A 22,605-nucleotide genomic window follows, 5' to 3' on the forward strand; every position below is an offset into this window, starting at 1 on the left:
GGGATGATCTCTCTGGTGTACGTCCGTAACTGTGTGTCAATGCATTCCAGTTTGGGCCTGTTAGCTTTGAGTGGGCATAGGTTTTCAAATTGTTGGGCACTCATAAGTGACTGTCCAGCTCCATGTGTACCGGGATGCAATTTAATAGGACTTTCATCATCATAGGTGGCGTTTTGGTATACGAGCTGTGGATGTCTGCCACATTAACCCGCTGGACTTCAGCGTCCATAGCTTTGCCTTACAGACCCCTCGTCTGGTTCCTCTGCCTCATAGACTAGCCTCGCTACGGGCTTTCTGCACATTCTGGCCAAATGTCCAGTGAAGTTACAGTTTCGACAGATAAATTGCTGAAACCTACAGGTTCTCACAGCATGTTTGTCACCACACCTCCAGCATGAACTGAGATTGTTGTGAACAAAGGAACAATTGTCAGGCATTCCTCTCTGATTGTTTCTTTGATTACTCCTGAGCACTCTGTTGCTGAGTGTCAACGATCCCATCCCGGGACACATTGTCCCTTGTGATGGCGTGAATTGCCGATCCCCCTGCCATTATCTCTGTTGCTGGTCCACCCAAGAGTCTGTTGCTGTCTGGGCAGTGTCAAATTGCCCTTGCCTGCCTGCGGGGTTCTGAGTCGCGTTTACAATGTTAACTCCCTGGTCCATCGCCACGTTGGAACCAGGGCTGCGTGAGTAAATTATCTTGGTCTCCTCTTCCCCTGCCATGAAGGTCTGAGCTATCAACGCTGCCCTTTCCAAAGTCAAGTCCTTGGTCTCAATAAGCTTCCTGAAAATCCCAGCATGACCTCAATGAAGAAATACCTTAACATCTCCTCCCTGCAGGCGTCTGTGAACTTACAGAGGCTGACCAAACGGCAAAGGTCCACAACGAAGTCGGATATTCTTTGTCCCTCCCGATGCCGGTGTGTATAGAACCGGTGCCAGGCCATGTGTATACTGCTCGCCGGTTTGACGTGCTCACCGATCAGTGTGCTGAGCTCTTCAAAGGACTTGTCCACCGGCTTCTTGGGTGCGAGCAGGTCTTTCATCAGCGCGTACGTCTTGGATCCACAGCTGGTCAGTAGATGTGCCCTCCGCTTGTCAGCCGCTTCCTCTCCCAGCCAGTCCTCCGTGACAAAGCTCTGCTGGAGCCTCTTAAAGAAATCGTCCCAGTCCTCACCAACACAGTACCGTTCCTCTGGGTCGTTGATTCCCATTTCTCATCGCCAAATGTAGTGTCCTTACACCTTACTATGGAATCACACAAGGCATGTACTGCAGACAAGATCACTACGTGACCTGAACCTTTATTCCCAGGACCAAGAAGTGCTGACCCTGCATGGGACCTCCCTTTATATACCTGGATGACCAGGTGAGGAATGTCTCCCACAAGTTCCCCCCCATGTGGTCAAGATGTGCATTTCTCAGGTGTGTACAGTGTTGTTACTTAAAGGTTACAGTTATGTGAAGGTTACACACATGATAGAATTAACTGCGCAGGCAGCAGTTAACGGATATGATGTAATTGGCATCACAGAGACATGGCTCCAGGGTGACCAAGGCTGGGAACTCAATATCCAGGGGTATTCAACATTTAGGAAGGATAGGCAGAGAGGAAAAGGAGGCGGGGTGGCATTGCTGGTTAAAGAGGAAATTAATGCAATAGTAAGGAGGGACATTAGCCTGGATGATGTGGAATTGGTGTGGGTGGAGCTGCGGAATATCAAAGTGGGAGTTGTGTACAGACCACCAAACAGTAGTAGTAAGGTTGGGGAGAGCATCAAACAAGAAATAAGGGATGTGTGCAATAAAGGTCAAGCAGTTATCATGGGCGACTTTAATCTACATATTGATTGGTCTAACCAAACTGGTGGCAATGCGGTGGAGGAGGATTTCCTGGAGTGTATTAGGGATGGTTTTCTAGACCAATATGTCGAGGAACCAACGAGAGAGCTGGCCATCCTAGACTGGGTGATGTATAATGAGAAGGGACCAATTTGCAATATTGTTGTGCGAGGCTCCTTGGGGAAGAGTGACCATAATATGGCAGAATTCTTTATTAAGGTGGAGAGTGACACAGTTAATTCGGAAACTAAGGTCCTGAACTTAAGGAAAGGTAACTTCAATGGTATGAGGCGTGAATTGGCTAGAATAGACTGGCAAAGGATACTTAAAGGGTTGACGGTGGATAAGCAATGGGAAACATTTAAAGATCACATGGATGAACTTCAGCAATTGTACATCCCTGTCTGGAGTAAAAATAAAATGGGGAAGGTGGCTCAATCATGGCTAACAAGGGAAATTAAGGATAGTGTTAAAACCAAGGAAGAGGCATATAAATTGGCTAGAAAAAGCAACAAACCTGAGGACTGGGAGAAATTTAGAATTCAACAGAGGAGGACTCAGGGTTTAATTAAGAGGGGGAAAATAGTGTACAAGAGCAAGCTTGCAGGGAACACAAAAACTGACTGCAAAAGCTTCTATAAATATGTGAAGAGAAAAAGATTAGTGAAGACAAACGTAGGTCCCTTGCAGTTGGATTCAGGTTAATTTATAATGGGAAATTAAGAAATGGCAGACCAAATGAACAAATACTTCAGTTCTGTCTTCACAAAGGAAGTCACAAATAACCTTCCGAATGTACTAGGGGACAGTAGGTCTAGTGAGAAGGAGGAACAGAAGGATATCGTTATTTGGCGGGAAATTGTTTTAGGGAAATTGATGGGATTGAAGGCCGATAAATCCCTGGAGCCTGATAGTCTGCACCCCAGAGTACTTAAGGAAGTGGCTGTAGAAAAAGTGGATGCATTGGTGATCATTTTCCAAAAGTCTATTAACTCTTGATCAGTTCCTATGGACTGGATTTGAGTATTGGAGCAGGGAGGTCTTACTGCAGTTGTACAGGGCCTTAGTGAGACCTCACCTGGAATATTGTGTTCATTTTTGGTCTCCTAATCTGAGGAAGGATGTTCTTGCTATTGAGGGAGTGAAGCGAAGGTTCACCAGACTGATTCCAGGGATGGCTGGACTGTCATATGAGGAGAGACTGGATCAAGTGGGCCTTTATTCTTTGGAGTTTAGAAGGATGAGAGGGGATCTCATAGAAACGTATAAGATTCTGACAGGACTGGGCAGGTTAGATGCAGGAAGAATGTTCCTGATGTTGGGGAAGTCCAAAACAGGGGACATAGTCTTAGGATAAGGGGTAGGCCATTTAGAACTGAGATGAGGAGAAAGTTCTTCACTCAGAGAGTTGTTAACCTGTGGAATTCCCTGCTGCAGCGAGTACTTGATGCCAGTTCATTGGATATATTCAAGAGGGAGTTAGATATGGCCCTTGCGGATAAAGGGATCAAGGGGTATGGAAAGAAAGCAGGAAAGGGGTACTGAGGGAATGATCAGCCATGATCTTATTGAATGGCGGTGCAGGCTCGAAGGGCCGAATGGCCTACTCCTGCACCTATTTTCTATGTTTCTATTGTCTTTTGGATGAGACGTTAAAACAAGGGTCCGTCTGCCGTCTGTGGTGGGCATAAAAGATCCCATGGTACTATTTCGAAATAAAGCTGGGAAAGTTTCCCCGGTGTCCTGGGCCAATATTTTTCCCTCAACCAACATCACTAAAACAGATTATGGTCATTTTCTCCTTGCTGTTTCTGCGACCTTGCTGTGTTCAGTTTGTGGAACCTCCTGTGAGTTCAAGAGTGCGACAATTGGCAATTCAGGAGTCCGAGAGTTCAGGAGTCCGAGAGTGCGGGAGTCCGAGAGTTCAGGAGTCCGAGAGTTCGGGAGTCCGAGAGTCGGGAGTTCAGGAGTCCGAGAGTTCAGGAGGCCGAGAGTTCGGAAGGCCGAGAGTTCAGGAGTCTGAGAGTTCATGAGTCCGAGAGTTCGGGAGTCCGAGAGTCAGGAGTTCAGGAGTCTGAGAGTTGGGAGTCCATGGGTTCGGGACTCCGAGAGTTGAGGAGTACGAGAGCTCGGGAGTTCAGGATTCCGAGAATTCAGGAGTCCGAGAATTCGGGAGTCCAAGAGTTCAGGAGTTCAGCAGTCCGAGAGTTCAGGAGTCCGAGAGTTCGGGAGTCCGTGAGTTCAGAATTCGGGAGTTCAGGAGTCCGAGAGTCGGAAGTTCAGGAGTCTGAGAGTTGAGGAGTACAAGAGTTCGGGAGTTCAGGAGTCTGAGAGTTCGGGAGTTCAGGAGTCCAAGAGCTCGGGATTCCAAGAGTTCAGGAGTCGGGAGTTCAGGAGTCCGAGAGTTCAGCAGTTCAGGAGTCCGAGAGTTCAGGAGTCTGAGAGCGTGGGAGTCCGAGAGTTCAGAAGTCCGAGAGTTCGGGAGTCTGAGAGTTCAGGAGTCCGAGAGTTCAGCAGTTCAGGAGTCCGAGAGTTCAGGAGTCCGAGAGTTCAGGATTCCGAGAGTCGGGAGTCCGAGATTTCGGGAGTCTGAGAGTTCAGGAGTCCGAGAGTTCAGCAGTTCAGGAGTCCGAGAGTTCAGGAGTCCGAGAGCTCGGGAGTCCGAAAGTTCAGGAGTCGGGAGTTCAGGAGTCCGAGAATCGGGAGTTCAGGAGTCCAAGAGTTCAGGATTCCGAGAGTCATGATTCCGAGAGTTCAGGAGTACAAGAGTTCGGGAGTTCAGGAGTCCAAGAGTTCGGGTGTCTGAGAGTTCGGGAGTCCGAGAGTTGGGGTTTCCGAGAGTTCGGGAGTTCAGGATTCCAAGAGTTCAGCAGTCCGAGAGTTCAGGAGTCTGAGAGTTCAGGAGTCCGAGAGGGAGAGTTTAGGAGTACGAGAGTTCGGGAGTCCGAGAGTTCAGGTGTACGAGAGTCGGGAATTCAGGAGTCCGAGAGTTCAGGATTCGGAGGGTCGAGAGTCCGAGAGTTCTGGAGTCGGGAGTTCAGGAGTACGAGAGTCGGAGTTCAGGAGTCCTAGAATTCGGGAGTCCGAGAGTTCAGGAGTCCGAGTGTTCAGGGGTCGGGAGTCTGTGAGTTCAGGAATCCGAGAGTCAGGAGTTCAGGAGTCCGAGAGTTCAGGATTCTGAGAGTCGGGAGTCCGAAAGTTCGGGAGTCGGGAGTTCTGTAGTCCGATAGACGGGAGTTTGGGAGTCTGAGAGTTCAGGAGTCTGAGAGTTCGGGAGTTCAGGAGTCTGAGAGTTCAGGAGTCGGAGCGTTCAGGAGTCCGAGAGTCAGGAGTCCGAGAGTCAGGAGTCTGAGAGTTCGGGAGTCTGAGAGTTCAGGAGTCCGAGAGTTCTGGAGTCCGAGAGTTCAGGAGTCCAAGAGTTCAGGAGTTCAGGAGTCTGAGAGTTCAGGAGTCTGAGAGTTCAGATGTCCAAGAGTTCAGGAGTCCGAGAGTTTGGGAGTTCAGAAGTCTGAGAGTTTGGGAGTTCAGGAGTCCGAGAGTTCAGGAGTACGAGAGTTTGGGAGTTCAGAAGTCCGAGAGTTTGGGAGTTCAGGAGTCCGAGAGTTCAGGAGTCGGAGAGTTCAGGAGTCGGAGAGTTCAGGAGTCCGAGAGTTCAGGAGTCCGAGAGTTTGGGAGTTCAGGAGTCGGAGAGTTCAGGAGTACGAGAGTTCAGGAGTCAGAGAGTTCAGGAGTCTGAGAGTTCAGGAGTCTGAGAGTTCAGGAGTCCGAGCGTTCGGGAGTCGGGAGTTCAGGAGTACGAGAGTTCAGGAGTCCGAGAGTCTGGAGTTCAGGAGTCCATGAGTTCAGGAGTCGGGAGTTCAGGAGTACGAGAGTTCAGGAGTGCGAGAGTTCAGGAGTCCGAGAGTTCAGGAGTCGGGAGTTCAGGAGTCCGAGAGTCGGGAGTTCAGGAGTCCATGAGTTCAGGAGTCCGAGAGTCGGGAGTTCAGGAGTCCGAGAGTTCAGGATTCCGAGAGTCGGGAGTCCGAGAGTTCGGGATTCGGGAGTTCAGAAGTCCGAGAGCTCAGGAGTCTGAGAGTTCTGGAGTTCAGGAGTCCAAAGAGTTCGGGAGTCCGGAGTTCGGGAGTCCGGAGTTCGGGAGTCCGAGAATTCGTGAGTTCAGGAGTCCAAGATTTCAGGAGTCCGTGAGCCGGGAGTTCAGGAGTTCGAGTCGGGAGTTCAGGAGTCCGAGAGTTCAGGATTCCGAGAGTCGGGAGTCCGAGATTTCGGGAGTCCGAGAGTTCAGGAGTCCGAGAGTACGGAGTTTAGGAATCCGAGAGTTCAGAAGTCGGGAGTTCAGGAGTTCGAGAGTCGGGAGTTCAGGAGTTTGAGAGTTCAGGATTCCGAGAGTCGGGCGTCCGAGAGTTCGGGATTCGGGAGTTCAGGAGTCCGAGAGCTCAGGAGTCCGAGAGTTCTGGAGTTCAGGAGTCCAAGAGTTCGGGAGTCCGCAAATTGGGAGTTCAGGAGTCCGAGAGTTCAGAAGTCGGGAGTTCAGGAGTCGGAGAGTCGGGAGTTCAGGAGTCCGAGAGTTTAGGATTCCGAGAGTCGGGAGTCCGAGAGTTGGGGAGTACGAGAGTTCGGGAGTTCAGGAGTCCAAGAGTTCGGGAGTCCGACAGTTCAGGAGTCCGAGAATTCAGAAGTCAGGAATTCAGGAGTCGGAGAGTCGGGAGTTCAGGAGTCCGAGAATTCAGAATTCCGAGAGTTGGGAGTCCGAGATTCGGGATTCGGGAGTTCAGAAATCCGAGAGCTCAGGAGTCTGAGAGTTCTGGAGTTCAGGAGTCCAAAGAGTTCGGGAGTCCGGAGTTCGGGAGTCCGAGAGTTCGGGAGTCCGACAGTTCAAGAGTACGAGAGTTCTGGAGTACGAGAGTCCGAGAGTTCGGGAGTCCGTGAGCCGGGAGTTCAGGAGTCTGAGAGTTCAGAAGTCGGGAGTTCAGGAGTCGGAGAGTCGGGAGTTCAGGAGTCCGAGAGTTCAGGATTCCGAGAGTCGGGAGTCCGAGAGTTCAGAAGTCCGAGAGTTCAGAAGTCGGTAGTTCAGGAGTCGGAGAGTCGGGAGTTCAGGAGTCCGAGAGTTCAGGATTCCAAGAGTCGGGAGTCCGAGAGTTCAGCAGTCCGAGAGTTCGGGAGTTCAAGAGTCTGAGAATTCAGAAGTCAGGAGTTCAGGAGTCCGAGAGTAGGGAGTTCAGGAGTCCGAGAGTTCAGGATTCCGAGAGTTCGGGTATCAGAGAGTTCGGGAGTTCAGGATTCCGAGAGTCGGGAAGCCGAGAGTTCGGGAGTCCCTGAGTTCGGGCGTCCTATAGTTCAGGAGTCTGAGAGTTTGGGAGTCCGAGAGTTAAGGAGTCGGGAGTTCAGGAGTCCGAGAGTCGGGAGTTCAGGAGTCCGAGAATTTACGATTCCGAGAGTCAGGTGTCCGAGAGTTTGGAAGCCCGAAAGTTCAGGAGTACATGAGTTTGGGAGTTCAGGAGACCGAGAGTTCGGGAGTTTAGCAGTCCAAGAGTTCAGTTCGGGAGTCCGCAATTCGGGTGTTCAGGAGTCCAAGAGTTCAGGAGTCCAAGAGTTCAGGAGTACAAGAGTTCGGGAGTTCGGGAGACTGAGAGTTTGGGAATTCAGCAGTCCGAGAGTTCAGGAGTCCGAGAGTTTGGGAGTCCGCGAGTCAGGAGTTTAGGAGTCCGAGAGTTCAGAAATCGAGAGATCAGGAGTCCGAGAGTCGGGAGTTCAGGAGTCCGAGAGTTCAGGAGTCCGAGAGTTCGGGAGTCCAAGAGTTCGGGAGTCTGAGAGTTCAGGAGTCGAGAGTTCAGGAGTCCGAGAGTCGGGAGTTCAGGAATCCGAGAATTTACAATTCCGAGAGTCGGGAGTCCGAGAGTTCGGTTGCCCGAGAGTTCAGGAGTCCGAGAGTTCGGGAGTTCAGCAGTCCGAGATTTAAGGAGTCCGAGAGTTCAGGAGTCCAAGAGTTCGGGAGTCCGAGAGTTCAGGAGTCGAGAGTTCAGGAGTCCGAGAGTCGGGAGTTCAGGAGTCCGAGAATTTACAATTCCGAGAGTCGGGAGTCGGAGAGTTCGGGTGCCCGAGAGTTCAGGAGTACAAGAGTTCGGGAGTTCGGGAGTCCGAGATTTGGGAATTCAGCAGTCCGAGAGTTCAGGAGTCCGAGAGTTTGGGAGTCCACGAGTCGGGAGTTTAGAAGTCCGAGAGTTCAGAAGTCGAGAGATCAGGAGTCTGAGAGTCGGGAGTTCAGGAGTTCCGAGAGTTCAGGAATCCGAGAATCGGGAGTCCGAGAGTTCAAGAGTCCGAGAGTTCAGGAGTACAAGAGTTCGGGAGTTCAGGAGTCCGAGAGTTCGGGAGTCTGAGAGTTCGGGCGTCCGAGTGTTCGGGAGTCCGAGAGTTCTGGAGTTCAGCAGTCCGAGATTTAAGGAGTCCGAGAGTTCAGGAGTCCGAGAGTTCGGGAGTCCGAAAGTTCAGGAGTCATCAGTTCAGGAGTCCGAGAGTCGGGAGTTCAGGAGTCCGAGAATTTACAATTCCGAGAGTCGGGAGTCCGAGAGTTCGGGAGCCCGAAAGTTCAGGAGTACAAGAGTTTGGGAGTTCAGGAGTCCGAGAGTTCGGGAGTTTAGCAGTCCAAGAGTTCAGTTCGGGTGTCCGCAAGTCGGGAGTTCAGGAGTCCAAGAGTTCAGGAGTCCAAGAGTTCAGGAGTCCAAGAGTTCAGGAGTACAAGAGTTCGGGAGTTCGGGAGTCCGAGAGTTCTGGAATTCAGCAGTCCGAGAGTTTGGGAGTCTGCGAGTCAGGTGTTTAGGAGTCCGAGAGTTCAGAAGTCAAGAGATCAGGAGTCCGAGAGTCGGGAGTTCAGGAGTCCGAGAGTTCAGGAGTCCGAGAGTTCGGGAGTCCAAGAGTTCGGGAGTCCAAGAGTTCGGGAGTCGACAGTTCAGGAGTCCGAGAGTTCTGGAGTTTAGCAGTCCAAGAGTTCAGTTCGGGAGTCCGCAAGTCGGGAGTTTAGGAGTCCAAGAGTTCAGGAGTCCGAGTGTTCAGGAGTCCGAGAGTTCAGGAGTCCGAGAGGGAGAGTTCAGGAGTCCGAGAGTTCAGGAGTACAAGAGTTCGGGAGTTCAGGAGTCCAAGAGTTCGGGAGTACAAGAGTTCTGGAATTCGGGAGTCCGAGAGTTCGGGAGTTCAGCAGTCCGAGAGTTCAGGAGTCCGAGAGTTCAGGAGTCCGAGAGTTGGGTGTTCAGGATTCCGAGAGTCGGGAGTATGAGAGTTCGGGTGTCCGAGAGTTCGGGAGTCCGAGAGTTCGTGAGTTCAGCAGTCCGCGAGTTCGAGAGTTCAGGAGTGCGAGAGGTCGGGCGTCCGAGAGTTCGGGAGTCCAAGAGTTCGGGAGTCCGAGAGTTCAGGAGTCCGAGAGTTCAGGAGTCCGAGAAGGAGAGTTCAGGTGTCCAAGAGTCGGGAAATCTGGAGTCCGAGAGTCGAGACCTCAGGAGTCCAAGAGTTCAGGAGTCCAAGAGTTCAGGAGTCCGAGAGTTCAGGAGTACGAGAGTCGGGAGTTCAGGACTCCGAGAGTTCAAGATTCCGAGAGTCGAGAGTCCGAGAGTTCGGGAGTCGTGCGTTCAGGAGTCCTAGAATTCGGATATCCGAGAGTTCTCAGGAGTCCAAGAGTCAGGAGTTCAGGAGTCCGAGAGTTCAGGATTCTGAGAGTCGGGAGTCGGAGAGTTCGGGAATCAAGAGTTCAGGAGTACGAGAGTTTGAGCGTTCAGGAGTCGGAGAGTTCAGGAGTATGAGAGTTCAGGAGTATGAGAGTTCGGGAGTACAGGAGTCCGAGAGTTCAGGAGTCTGAGAGTTCGGGAGTCCGAGAGTTAAGGAGTCGGGAGTTCAGGAGTCCGAGAGTCGGGAGCTCAGGAGTCCGAGAATTTACGATTCCGAGAGTCGGGAGTCCGGAGTTCGGGAGCCCGAGAGTTCAGGAGTACAAGAGTTTGGGAGTTCAGGACCCCGAGAGTTCGGGAGTTTAGCAGTCCATGAGTTCGGTTCGGAAGTCCGCAAGTCGGGTGTTCAGGAGTCCAAGAGTTCAGGAGTCCAAGAGATCAGGAGTACAAGAGTTCGGAAGTTCAGGAGTCCGAGAGTTCGGTAATTCAACAGTCCAAGAGTTCAGGAGTCCGAAAGTTTGGGAGTCCACGAGTCGGGAGTTTAGGAGTCCGAGAGTTCAGAAGTCGAGAGATCAGGAGTCCGAGAGTCGGGAGTTCAGGAGTTCCGAGAGTTCAGGATTCCGAGAATCGGGAGTCCGAGAGTTCAAGAGTCCGAGAGTTCAGGAGTACAAGAGTTTGGGAGTTCAGGAGTCCGAGAGTTCGGGAGTCCGAGAGATCGGGCGTCCGAGAGTTCGGGAGTCCGAGAGTTCGGGAGTTCAGCAGTCCGAGAGTTCAGGAGTCCGAGAGTTCGGGAGTCCGAGAGTTCGGGAGTCCGAGGGTTCAGGAGTCGACAGTTCAGGAGTCCGAGAGCCGGGAGTTCAGGAGTCCGAGAATTTACAATTGCGAGAGTCGGGAGTCCGAGAGTTCGGAGGCCCGAGAGTTCAGGAGTACAAGAGTTTGGGAGTTCAGGAGTCCGAGAGTTCGGGAGTTTAGCAGTCCAAGAGTTCAGGAGTCCGAGAGTTCAGGAGTCCAAGAGTTCAGGAGTCCGAGAGGGAGAGTTCAGGAGTCCGAGAGTTCAGGAGTACAAGAGTTCGGGAGTTCGGGAGTCCGAGAGTTCGGGAGTACAAGAGTTCGGGAATTCGGGAGTCCAAGAGTTCAGGAGTTCAGCAGTCCGAGAGTTCAGGAGTCCGAGAGTTCAGGCGTCCGAGAGTTCGGGAGCTCAGCAGTCCGAGAGTTCAGGAGTCCGAGAGTTCGGGCGTCCGAGAGTTCAGGAGTCTGAGAGTTGGGTGTTCAGGATTCCGAGAGTCGGGAGTACGAGAGTTCGGGCGTCCGAGAGTTCGGGAGTTCAGCAGTCCGCGAGTTCGGGAGTCCGAGAGTTCAGGAGTCCGAGAGTTCGGGCGTCCGAGAGTTCGGGAGTCCAAGATTTCGGGAGTCCGAGAGTACAGGAGACCAAGAGTTCAGGAGTCCGAGAGGGAGAGTTCAGGTGTCCAAGAGTCGGGAGTTCTGGAGTCCGAGAGTCGGGACCTCAGGAGTCCGAGAGTTCAGGAGTCCAAGAGTTCGGGAGTCCGAGAGTTCAGGAGTACGAGAGTCGGGAGTTCAGGAGTCCGAGAGTTCAAGATTCCGAGAGTCGAGAGTCCGAGAGTTCGGGAGTCAGGCGTTCAGGAGTCCTAGAATTTGGATGTCCGAGAGTTCTCAGGAGTCCGAGAGTCAGGAGTTCAGGAGTCCGAGAGTTCAGGAATCTGAGAGTCGTGAGTTCGAGAGTTCGGGAATCAGGAGTTCAGGAGTACGAGAGTTCGAGCGTTCAGGAGTCGGAGAGTTCAGGAGTATGAGAGTTCGGGAGTACAGGAGTCCGAGAGTTCAGGAGTCCGAGAGTTCAGGAGTATGAGAGTTCGGGAGTCCGAGAGTTAAGGAATCCGGAGTTCAAGAGTCCGAGAGTCGGGAGTTCAGGAGTCCGAGAATTTATGATTCCGAGAGTCGGGAGTCCGAGAGTCGAGAGTCCGAGAGTTCAGGAGTCGGGAGTTCAGGAGTCCGAGAGTTTGGGAGTCCGCGAGTCGGGAGTTTAGGAGTCCGAGAGTTCAGAAGTCGAGAGATCAGGAGTCCGAGTGTCGGGAGTTCAGGAGTACGAGAGTTCGGGCGTCCGAGAGTTCGGGAGTCCGTGAGTTCGGGAGTCCGTGAGTTCGGGCGTCCTATAGTTCGGGAGTCCGAGAGTTCGGGAATTCAGCAGTCTGAGAGTTCAGGAGTCTGAGAGTTCGGGAGTCCGAGAGTTAAGGAGTCGACAGTTCAGGAGTCCGAGAGTCGACAGTTCAGGAGTCCGAGAGTCGGGAGTTCAGGAGTCCGAGAATTTACGATTCCGAGAGTCAGGAGTCCGAGAGTTCGGGTGCCCGAGAGTTCAGGAGTACAAGAGTTTGGGAGTTCAGCAGACCGAGAGTTCGGGAGTTTAGCAGTCCAAGAGTTCAGTTCGGGAGTCCGCAAGTCGGGTGTTCAGGAGTCCAAGAGTTCAGGAGTCCAAGAGTTCAGGAGTACAAGAGTTCGGGAGTTCGGGAGTCCGAGAGTTTGGGAATTCAGCAGTCCGAGAGTTCAGGAGTCCGAGAGTTTGGGAGTCCACGAGTCGGGAGTTTAGAAGTCCGAGAGTTCAGGAGTCTGAGAGTCGGGAGTTCAGGAGTTCCGAGAATTCAGGAATACGAGAATCGGGAGTCCGAGAGTTCAAGAGTCTGAGAGTTCAGGAGTACAAGAGTTCGGGAGTTCAGGAGTTCGGGCGTCCGAGAGTTCGGGCGTCCGAGAGTTCGGGAGTTCAGCAGTCCGAGATTTAAGGAGTCCGAGAGTTCGGGAGTCCGAGAGTTCGGGCGTCCGAGAGTTCTGGAGTTCAGCAGTCCGAGATTTAAGGAGTCCGAGAGTTCTGGAGTCCGAGAGTTCTGGAGTCCGAGAGTTCGGGAGTCCGAGAGTTCAGCAGTCGACAGTTCAGGAGTCCGAGAGTCGGGAGTTCAGGAGTCCGAGAATTTACAATTCCGAGAGTCGGGAGTCCGAGAGTTCGGGAGCCCGAGAGTTCAGGAGTACAAGAGTTTTGGAGTTCAGGAGTCCGAGAGTTCGGGAGTTTAGCAGTTCAAGAGTTCAGTTCGGGTGTCCGCAAGTCGGGAGTTCAGGAGTCCAAGAGTTCAGGAGTACAAGAGTTCGGGAGTTTAGCAGTTCAAGAGTTCAGTTCGGGAGTCCGCAAGTCAGAAGTTTAGGAGTCCAAGAGTTCAGGAGTCCGAGAGGTCAGGAGTCCGAGAGGGAGAGTTCAGGAGTCCGAGAGTTCAGGAGTACAAGAGATCGGGAGTTCGGGTGTACGAGAGTTTGGGAGTACAAGAGTTTGGGTGTTCGGGAGTCCGAGAGTTCGGGAATTCAGCAGTCCGAGAGTGCAGGAGTCCGAGAGTTCAGGCGTCCGAGAGTTCGGGAGCTCAGCAGTCCGAGAGTTCAGGAGTCCGAGAGGGAGAGTACAGGAGTCCGAGAGTTCAGGAGTACAAGAGTTCGGGAGTTCGGGAGTCCGAGAGTTCGGGAGTACAAGAGTTCGGGAATTCGGGAGTCCGAGAGTTCGGGAGCTCAGCAGTCCGAGAGTTCAGGAGTCCGAGAGTTCAGACGTCCGAGAGTTCGGGAGCTCAGCAGTCCGAGAGTTCAGGAGTCCGAGAGTTCGGGCGTCCGAGAGTTCAGGAGTCCGAGAGTTGGGTGTTCAGGATTCCGAGAGTCGGGAGTACGAGAGTTCGGGCATCCGAGAGTTCGGGAGTCCGAGAGTTCGGGAGTTCAGCAGTCCGCGAGTTCGAGAGTCCGAGAGTTCAGGAGTCCGAGAGTTAAGGAGTCGGGAGTTCAGGAGTCAGAGAGTCGGGAGTTCAGGAGTCCGAGAATTTACGATTCCGAGAGTCGGGAGTCCGAGAGTTCGGGAGCCCGAGAGTTCAGGAGTCCAAGAGTTCAGGAGTCCGAGAGTTTGGGAGTCCACGAGTCGGTAGTTTTGGAGTCCGAGAGTTCAGAAGTCGAGAGTTCAGGAGTACAAGAGTTCGGGAGTCCGAGAGTTCGGGAATTCAGCAGTCCGAGAGTTCAGGAGTCCGAGAGTTTGAGAGTCCACGAGTCGGGAGTTTAGGAGTCCGAGAGTTCACAAGTTGAGAGTTCAGGAGTACAAGAGTTCGGGAGTTCAGGAGTCCGAGAGTTCGGGAGTCCGAGAGTTCGGGAGTCCGAGAGATCGGGCGTCCGAGAGTTCGGGAGTCCGAGAGTTCAGGAGTCCGAGAGTTCGGGAGTCCGAGAGTTCAGGAGTCGACAGTTCAGGAGTCCGAGAGCCGAGAGTTCAGGAGTCCGAGAATTTACAATTCCAAGAGTCGGGAGTCCAAGAGTTCAGGAGCCCGAGAGTTCAGGAGTACAAGAGTTTGGCAGTTCAGGAGTCCGAGAGTTCGGGAGTTTAGCAGTCCAAGAGTTCAGTTCGGGTGTCCGCAAGTCGGGAGTTCAGGAATCCAAGAGTTCAGGAGTACAAGAGTTCGGGAGTTCGGGAGTCCGAGAGTTTGGGAGTCTGCGAGTCGGGTGTTTAGAAGTCCGAGAGTTCAGAAGTCGAGAGATCAGGAGTCCGAGAGTCGGGAGTTCAGGAGTCCGAGAGTTCAGGAGTCCGAGAGTTCAGGAGTCGAGAGTTCAGGAGTCCGAGAGTTCGGCTGCCCGAGAGTTCAGGAGTACAAGAATTTGGGAGTTCAGCAGTCCAAGAGTTCAGTTCGGGAGTCCGCTAGTCGGGAGTTCAGGAGTCCGAGAGTTCAGGAGTCCGAGAGGGAGAGTTCAGGAGTCCGAGAGTTCAGGAGTACAAGAGATCGGGAGTTCGGGTGTACGAGAGTTTGGGAGTACAAGAGTTTGGGTGTTCGGGAGTCCGAGAGTTCGGGAATTCAGCAGTCCGAGAGTGCAGGAGTCCGAGAGGTCGGGCGTCCGAGAGTTCAGGAGTCCGAGAGTTGGGTGTTCAGGATTCCGAGAGTTCGGCGTCCGAGAGTTCGGGCGTCCGAGAGTTCGGGAGTTCAGCAGTCCGCGAGTTCGGGAGTCCGAGTGTTCAGGAGTCCGAGATTTCGGGCGTCCGAGAGTTCGGGCGTCCGAGAGTTCGGGAGTCCGAGAGTTCAGGAGTCCGAGAGTCGGGAGTTCAGGAGTCCGAGAATTTACAATTCCGAGAGCCGGGAGTCCGAGAGTTCGGGTGCCCGAGAGTTCAGGAGTACAAGAGTTTGGGAGTTCAGGAGTCCGAGAGTTCGGGAGTTTAGCAGTTCAAGAGTTCAGTTCGGGAGTCCGCAAGTCGGAAGTTCAGGAGTCCGAGAGTTCAGGAGTTCAGGAGTCCGAGAGTTCAGGAGTCCGAGAGTTCAGGAGTCCGAGAGTTCAGGAGTCCGAGAGGGAGAGTACAGGAGTCCGAGTGTTCAGGAGTACAAGAGTTCGGGAGTTCGGGAGTCCGAGAGTTCGGGAGTACAAGAGTTCGGGAATTCGGGAGTCCGAGAGTTCGGGAGTCCGAGAGTTCAGGCGTCCGAGAGTTCGGGAGCTCAGCAGTCCGAGAATTCAGGAGTCCGAGAGTTCGGGCGTCCGAGAGTTCAGGAGACCGAGAGTTCGAGAATTCAGCAGTCCAAGAGTTCAGTTCGGGAGTCCGCAAGTCGGGTGTTCAGGAGTCCAAGAGTTCAGTAGTCCAAGAGTTCAGGAGTACAAGAGTTCGGGAGTTCGGGAGTCCGAGAGTTTGTGAATTCAGCAGTCCGAGAGTTCAGGAGTCCGAGAGATTGGGAGTCCACGAGTCGGGAGTTTAGAAGTCCGAGAGTTCAGAAGTCGAGAGATCAGGAGTCTGAGAGTCGGGAGTTCAGGAGTTCCGAGAGTTCAGGAATCCGAGAATAAGGAGTCCGAGAGTTCAAGAGTCCGAGAGTTCGGGTGTCCGAGAGATCGGGAGTTCAGCAGTCCGAGAGTTCTGGAGTCCGAGAGTTCTGGAGTCCGAGAGTTCGGGAGTCCGAGAGTTCGGGAGTCCGAGAGTTCGGGAGTCCGAGAGTTCAGCAGTCGGAGAGTCGGGAGTTCAGGAGTCCGCGAATTTACAATTCCAAGAGTCGGGAGTCTGAGAGTTCGGGAGCCCGAGAGTTCAGGAGTACAAGAGTTTGGGAGTTTAGGAGTCCGAGATTTCGGGAGTTTAGCAGTCCAAGAGTTCAGTTCGGGTGTCCGCAAGTCGGGAGTCCAAGAGTTCAGGAGACCAAGAGTTCGGGAGTCCAAGAGTTCAGGAGTCCAAGAGTTCAGGAGTCCAAGAGTTCGGGAGTCCAAGAGTTCGGGAGTCCAAGAGTTCGGGAGTTTGGGAGTCCGAGAGTTCGGGAATTCAGCAGTCCGAGAGTTTGGGAGTCCGCGAGTCAGGAGTTTAGGAGTCCGAGAGTTCAGAAGTCGAGGAGTCCGAGAGTTCAGGAGTCGAGAGTTCAGGAGTCCGAGAGTCGGGAGTTCAGGAGTCCGAGAATTTACAATTCCGAGAGCCGGGAGTCCGAGAGTTCGGGTGCCCGAGAGTTCAGGAGTACAAGAGTTTGGGAGTTCAGGAGTCCGAGAGTTCGGGAGTTTAGCAGTTCAAGAGTTCAGTTCGGGAGTCCGCAAGTCAGAAGTTTAGGAGTCCAAGAGTTCAGGAGTCCGAGAGTTCAGGAGTCCGAGAGGGAGAGTTCAGGAGTCCGAGAGTTCAGGAGTACAAGAGATCGGGAGTTCGGGTGTACGAGAGTTTGGGAGTACAAGAGTTTGGGTGTTCGGGAGTCCGAGAGTTCGGGAATTCAGCAGTCCGAGAGTGCAGGAGTCCGAGAGTTCAGGCGTCCGAGAGTTCGGGAGCTCAGCAGTCCGAGAGTTCAGGAGTCCGAGAGGCAGAGTACAGGAGTCCGAGAGTTCAGGAGTACAAGAGTTCGGGAGTTCGGGAGTCCGAGAGTTCGGGAGTACAAGAGTTCGGGAATTCGGGAGTCCGAGAGTTCGGGAGCTCAGCAGTCCGAGAGTTCAGGAGTCCGAGAGTTCAGACGTCCGAGAGTTCGGGAGCTCAGCAGTCCGAGAGTTCAGGAGTCCGAGAGTTCGGGCGTCCGAGAGTTCAGGAGTCCGAGAGTTGGGTGTTCAGGATTCCGAGAGTCGGGAGTACGAGAGTTCGGGCATCCGAGAGTTCGGGAGTCCGAGAGTTCGGGAGTTCAGCAGTCCGCGAGTTCGAGAGTCCGAGAGTTCAGGAGTCCGAGAGTTAAGGAGTCGGGAGTTCAGGAGTCAGAGAGTCGGGAGTTCAGGAGTCCGAGAATTTACGATTCCGAGAGTCGGGAGTCCGAGAGTTCGGGAGCCCGAGAGTTCAGGAGTCCAAGAGTTCAGGAGTCCGAGAGTTTGGGAGTCCACGAGTCGGTAGTTTTGGAGTCCGAGAGTTCAGAAGTCGAGAGTTCAGGAGTACAAGAGTTCGGGAGTCCGAGAGTTCGGGAATTCAGCAGTCCGAGAGTTCAGGAGTCCGAGAGTTTGAGAGTCCACGAGTCGGGAGTTTAGGAGTCCGAGAGTTCACAAGTTGAGAGTTCAGGAGTACAAGAGTTCGGGAGTTCAGGAGTCCGAGAGTTCGGGAGTCCGAGAGTTCGGGAGTCCGAGAGATCGGGCGTCCGAGAGTTCGGGAGTCCGAGAGTTCAGGAGTCCGAGAGTTCGGGAGTCCGAGAGTTCAGGAGTCGACAGTTCAGGAGTCCGAGAGCCGAGAGTTCAGGAGTCCGAGAATTTACAATTCCAAGAGTCGGGAGTCCAAGAGTTCAGGAGCCCGAGAGTTCAGGAGTACAAGAGTTTGGCAGTTCAGGAGTCCGAGAGTTCGGGAGTTTAGCAGTCCAAGAGTTCAGTTCGGGTGTCCGCAAGTCGGGAGTTCAGGAATCCAAGAGTTCAGGAGTACAAGAGTTCGGGAGTTCGGGAGTCCGAGAGTTTGGGAGTCTGCGAGTCGGGTGTTTAGAAGTCCGAGAGTTCAGAAGTCGAGAGATCAGGAGTCCGAGAGTCGGGAGTTCAGGAGTCCGAGAGTTCAGGAGTCCGAGAGTTCAGGAGTCGAGAGTTCAGGAGTCCGAGAGTCGGGAGTTCAGGAGTCCGAGAATTTACAATTCCGAGAGTCGGGAGTCCGAGAGTTCGGCTGCCCGAGAGTTCAGGAGTACAAGAATTTGGGAGTTCAGCAGTCCAAGAGTTCAGTTCGGGAGTCCGCTAGTCGGGAGTTCAGGAGTCCGAGAGTTCAGGAGTCCGAGAGTTCAGGAGTCCGAGAGGGAGAGTTCAGGAGTCCGAGAGTTCAGGAGTACAAGAGATCGGGAGTTCGGGTGTACGAGAGTTTGGGAGTACAAGAGTTTGGGTGTTTGGGAGTCCGAGAGTTCGGGAATTCAGCAGTCCGAGAGTGCAGGAGTCCGAGAGGTCGGGCGTCCGAGAGTTCAGGAGTCCGAGAGTTGGGTGTTCAGGATTCCGAGAGTTCGGCGTCCGAGAGTTCGGGCGCCCGAGAGTTCGGGCGTCCGAGAGTTCGGGAGTTCAGCAGTCCGCGAGTTCGGGAGTCCGAGTGTTCAGGAGTCCGAGAGTTCGGGCGTCCGAGAGTTCGGGCGTCCGAGAGTTCGGGAGTCCGAGAGTTCAGGAGTCCGAGAGTTCAGGAGTCCGAGAAGGAGAGTTCAGGTGTCCAAGAGTCGGGAGTTCTGGAGTCCGAGAGTCGGGACCTCAGGAATCCAAGAGTTCATGAGTCCAAGAGTTCGGGAGTCCGAGAGTTCAGGAGTACGAGAGTCGGGAGGTCAGGAGTCCGAGAGTTCAAGATTCCGAGAGTCGAGAGTCCGAGAGTTCGGGAGTCGGGCGTTCAGGAGTCCTAGAATTCGGATGTCCGAGAGTTCTCAGGAGTCCGAGAGTCTGGAGTTCAGGAGTCCGAGAGTTCAGGATTCCGAGAGTCGGGAGTCCGAGAGTTCGGGAATCAGGAGTTCAGTAGTCCGATAGACTGGAGTTCAGGAGTCTGAGAGTTCAGGAGTCTGAGAGTTCAGGAGTCCGAGAGTTCGGGAGTCCGAGAGTTCAGGAGTACGAGAGTTCGGGCGTTCAGGAGTCAGATAGTTCAGAAGTACGAGAGTTCAGGAGTACAGGAGTCCTAGAGTCGGGAGTTCAGGAGTCCGAGAGCTCAGGGGTCTGAGAGTCCGGGTGTCCGGGAGTTCAGGAGTATGAGAGTTCGGGAGTCCGAGAGTTCAGGAGTCGTGAGTTCTGGAGTCCGAGAGTCGGGAGTTCAGGAGTCCGAGAATTTACAATTCCGAGAGTCGGGAGTCCGAGAGTTCGGAAGCCCAAGAGTTCAGGAGTACAAGAGTTTGGGAGTTCAAGAGTCCGAGAGTTCGGGAGATTAGCAGTCCAAGAGTTCAGTTTGGGAGTCCGCAGTTCGGGAGTTCAGGAGTCCGAGAGTTCAGGAGTCCGAGAGTTCAGGAGTCCGAGAGGGAGAGTTCAGGAGTACGGGAGTTCAGGAGTACAAGAGTTCGGGAGTTCGGGAGTTCGGGAGTTCGGGAGTCCGAGAGTTCAGGCGTCCGAGAGTTCGGGAGCTCAGCAGTCCGAGAGTTCAGAGTCCTAGAGTTCGGGCGTCCGAGAGTTCAGGATTCCTAGAGTCAGGAGTCCGAGAGTTCGGGCGTCCGAGAGTTCGGGAGTTCAGCAGTCCGAGAGTTCGAGCGTCCGAGAGTTCGGGAGTTCAGCAGTCCGCGAGTTCGGGAGTCCGAGATTTCGGGTGTCCGAGAGTTCGAGAGTCCGAGAGTTCGGGATCCGAGAGTTCAGGAGTCCGAGAGTCGGGAGTTCTGGAGTCCGAGAGTCGGGACCTCAGGAGTCCGAGAGTTCAGGAGTCCAAGAGTTCGGGAGTCCGAGAGTTCAGGAGTACGAGAGTCGGGAGTTCAGGAGTCCGAGAGTTCAAGATTCCGAGAGTCGAGAGTCCGAGAGTTCGGGAGTCGGGCGTTCAGGAGTCCTAGAATTCGGATGTCCGAGAGTTCAGGGGTCCGAGAGTCAGGAGTTCAGGAGTCCGAGAGTTCAGGAGTCCGAGAGTTCGGGAGTCCGAGAGTTCAGGAGTACGAGAGTTTGGGCGTTCAGGAGTCCGAGAGTCGGGAGTTCAGGAGTTCGAGAGCTCAGGAATTCACGGGTCCCAGAGTTCAGGATTCCGAGAGTCGGTAGTCCGATAGTTCGGGAGTCGGGAGTTCAGGATTCCGAGATAGGGCATTCAGGAGTCCGGGAGTTTGGGAGTCCGAGAGTTCAGGAGTCCGAGAGTCAGGAGTCCGAGAGTTCGGGATTCGGGAGTTCAGGATTCCGAGATCGGGCATTCAGGAGTCCGGGACTTTGGGAGTCCGAGAGTTCAGGAGTCCGAGAGTTCGGCATTCCAAGGGTCGGGAGGTAGTAGTCCGAGAGCGAGAGTTCAGGCGTCTGAGGAACAGAAGGCCCGGAGGTTGGCGAGGAGTTCACTTCTGGCGAGGAGCTCACGGCCCTCGTCCGGGCAGGTACGTGATTGGCTGGTTGATTAATAAGTATCTCTCTTTCTCTTTTGTAACGGACAAGTCTAACTCGAGGGATGGCAGGGCAGCTTAATCCCATGGAGTGCACATCCTGCGGCATGTGGGAAGTCCTGGACACTTCCCACATGCCGCAGGATGTGTGGTGTAGTTGTCACCAACTTCAACTACTCGAGCTCCGCATTTCGGAGCTTGAGCAGCAGCTAGAGTCAATATGGTGCATCCGCGAGTCTGAGAGCTACGTGGATAGCACGTTTCACGAGGTGGTGACCCCGCGGCTTAAAAGCATGCAGGCAAAGGGGAAGTGGGTGACCACCAGATGGATGAAGAATGCTAGGCAGACAGTGCAGGAGTCCTCCCCCTCGAGTCTATCTCGCTTTCCAACCGATATTCTCTTCTGAGCACCGGTGAAAGCGATGGTGCCTCTGGGGAGTGCAACCAGAGCCAATTCCAAGACACCACGGGTGGCTCAGCTGCACAGGGACAAAGAATAAAAAAGCTGTAATGGTAGGGGATTCAATAGTTAGGGGAACAGAGAGAGGCGTTTCTGTCGCCGTAGACGTGACTCCAGAATGGTATGGTGCCTCCCTGGGTCATGGATGTCACAGAGCAAATGCAGGCCATTCTCGGGGAAGAGGTTGAACAGCTAGAGGTCGTGGTTCATATTGGGACCAACGACATAGGTAGAAAGAGGGATGACGTCCTACAGGCAGAATGTAGGGAACTCGGAGAAAAATTAAAGTGTTGGACCTCAAAGGTAGTATTCTCCAGGTTACTACCGGTGCCACGTGCTAATGAGTACAAGAATAGAAGGATAGAGAGGATGAATGCATGGCTGGAGAGTTGGTGTAGGAGGGAGGGCTTTAAATTCCTGAGGCATTGGGACCACTTCTCGGGGAGATGAGACCTGTACAAACTGGATGGGTTGCACCTCAACAAGCGCCGGGTCAACATTCTCGCTCGTGCTGTTGGGGAGAGTTTAAACTAGTTTGGCAGGGGGATAGGAACCCGAGAACAAATTCAAGCAGCGGGAGTCCAGGGAGGCGTCGGAGAGGCCTATAAAAGGCTCAACTGTCGGCGGAGGCAGGAGTTCGAGCAGCGGGAGTCCGGGGAGGTGTCGGAAAGGCCTATAAAAGGCCCAACAATCGAGGAGGCAAGAGTTCGAGCAGCGGAAGTCCGGGGAGGTGTCGGAAAGGCCTATAAAAGGCCCAACAGTCGAGGAGGCAAGAGATCGAGCAGCGGGAGTCTGGGGAGGCATCGGAGAGGCCTATAAAAGGCCCAACAGTCGAGGAGGCAGGAGTTCGAGCAGCGGGAGTCCGGGGAGGCATCGGAGAGGCCTATAAAAGGCCCAACAATCGAGGAGGCAGGAGATCGAGCAGCGGGAGTCCAGGGAGTCGGAGGCCTATAAAAGGCCCGACAGTCAATGAGGCGGGAGATCAAGCACCGGAAGTCCGGGAAGTCGGAGGCCTATTAAAGGTCCGAGAGTTGAGGAGGCCAGCTGGTGCAGGGGCAGAAGGTAAACAAAGAAGTAGAAAGAAATCGAAAGGTGATGTCACGGCCAAGGGGGTAAGTGATTGTCTGGTGATTGGTGAGTAGTTTTTCTTTTTCTTTCCTTTATCAGTAGGTAAACTTTATCATTGTTGTTGCCAAATTAAGTTAATCTCGGGTTAAGTCATGGCAGGAGAGCTCGGACATGTCTTATGCTCCTCCTGTGCTATGTGGGAACTCAGGGACGTCTCCAGTGTCCCTGATGACTACATGTGCGGGAAGTATATCCTGCTGCAGCTCATGACAGACAGCATTGGAACTGCACATGGATTCAATCTGGAGCATCCGCGATACTGAGGATGCCGTGAATAGCACGTTTAGTGAGTTGGTCGTACCGCAGGTAAAGGTTACACAGACAGATAGGGATTGGGAGACCAAAAGGAAGAACAGTGGAAGGAAGGTAGTGCAGGGGTCCCCTGCGGTCAGCCTCCTCCAAAACAGATACACCATTTTGGGTACTGTTGAGGGGGATGACTCATCAGGAGAGGGCAGCAGCAGCCAAGTCCAAGGCACTGTGGGTGGCTCTGCTGCACAGGAGGGCAGGAAAAAGAGTGGGAGAGCTATAGTGGGAGAGGATTCTATTGAAAGGAGAATAGCTAGACTTTTCTATGGCCGCAATTGAGACTCCAGGATGGTATGTTGCCTCCCTGGTGCAAGGGTCAAGGATGTCTCGGAGCGGTTGCAAGACATTTTGGAGGGGGAAGGTGAACAGCCAGTTGTCATGGTGTATATAGGTACCAATGATATCGTAAAAAATGGGATGAGGTCCTACAAGTTGAATTTCGGGATCTAGGAGTTAAATTAAAAAGTAGGACCTCAAAGGTAGTGATCTCAGGTTTGCTACCAGTGCCACGTGCTAGTCAGAATAGGAATCGCAGCATAGCTCAGAGGAATACGTAGCTTGAGGAGTGATGCAGAAGGGAGGGATTCAAATTCCTGGGACATTGGAACTGGTTCTGGGGGAGGTGGGACCAGCACAAACCGGACGGTCTGCACCTGGGCAGGACCGGAACTAATGTCCTCAGGGGAGTGTTTGCGAGTGCTGTTGGGAGGCTTTAAACTAATATGGCAGGGGGATGGGAACCTATGCAGGAGACAGAAGGAAGTAGAATGGGGGCAGAAGCAAAAGATAGAAAGAAAAAA

General features: G+C 53.5%; 1 protein-coding gene across 1 annotated transcript; it reads left to right on the forward strand.

The window, feature by feature from the left end:
• The first annotated feature begins 9,865 nt into the window (after nucleotides 1–9,865).
• LOC139255913 (hornerin-like) lies at nucleotides 9,866–19,582 on the forward strand. The gene is made up of 9 exons (XM_070874053.1): nucleotides 9,866–10,174; nucleotides 10,767–11,351; nucleotides 12,132–12,928; nucleotides 13,112–13,567; nucleotides 13,811–15,095; nucleotides 15,192–16,054; nucleotides 16,483–16,938; nucleotides 17,182–18,376; nucleotides 19,031–19,582. Exons 1-9 carry the CDS (start codon nucleotides 9,866–9,868, stop codon nucleotides 19,580–19,582), a joined length of 6,498 nt encoding a protein of 2,165 aa, XP_070730154.1.
• Nucleotides 19,583–22,605: the final 3,023 nt, after the last annotated feature.

The sequence above is a fragment of the Pristiophorus japonicus genome, chromosome 3, assembly GCF_044704955.1.
Source record: "Pristiophorus japonicus isolate sPriJap1 chromosome 3, sPriJap1.hap1, whole genome shotgun sequence".
Taxonomy (NCBI): Eukaryota; Metazoa; Chordata; class Chondrichthyes; family Pristiophoridae; genus Pristiophorus; species Pristiophorus japonicus.

Coding starts and splice junctions, on each gene's coding strand:
- LOC139255913 (XM_070874053.1), top strand. CDS start 9,866: ATGAGTTCGGTTCGGAAGTCCGCAAGTCGGGTGTTCAGGAGTCCAAGA. Junction 15,096..15,191: donor TTCAGTTCGGGAGTCCGCAA/GTCGGGTGTTCA, acceptor TGAATTCAGCAG/TCCGAGAGTTCAGGAGTCCG. Junction 18,377..19,030: donor GTTCGGGAATCAGGAGTTCA/GTAGTCCGATAG, acceptor CAGGATTCCTAG/AGTCAGGAGTCCGAGAGTTC.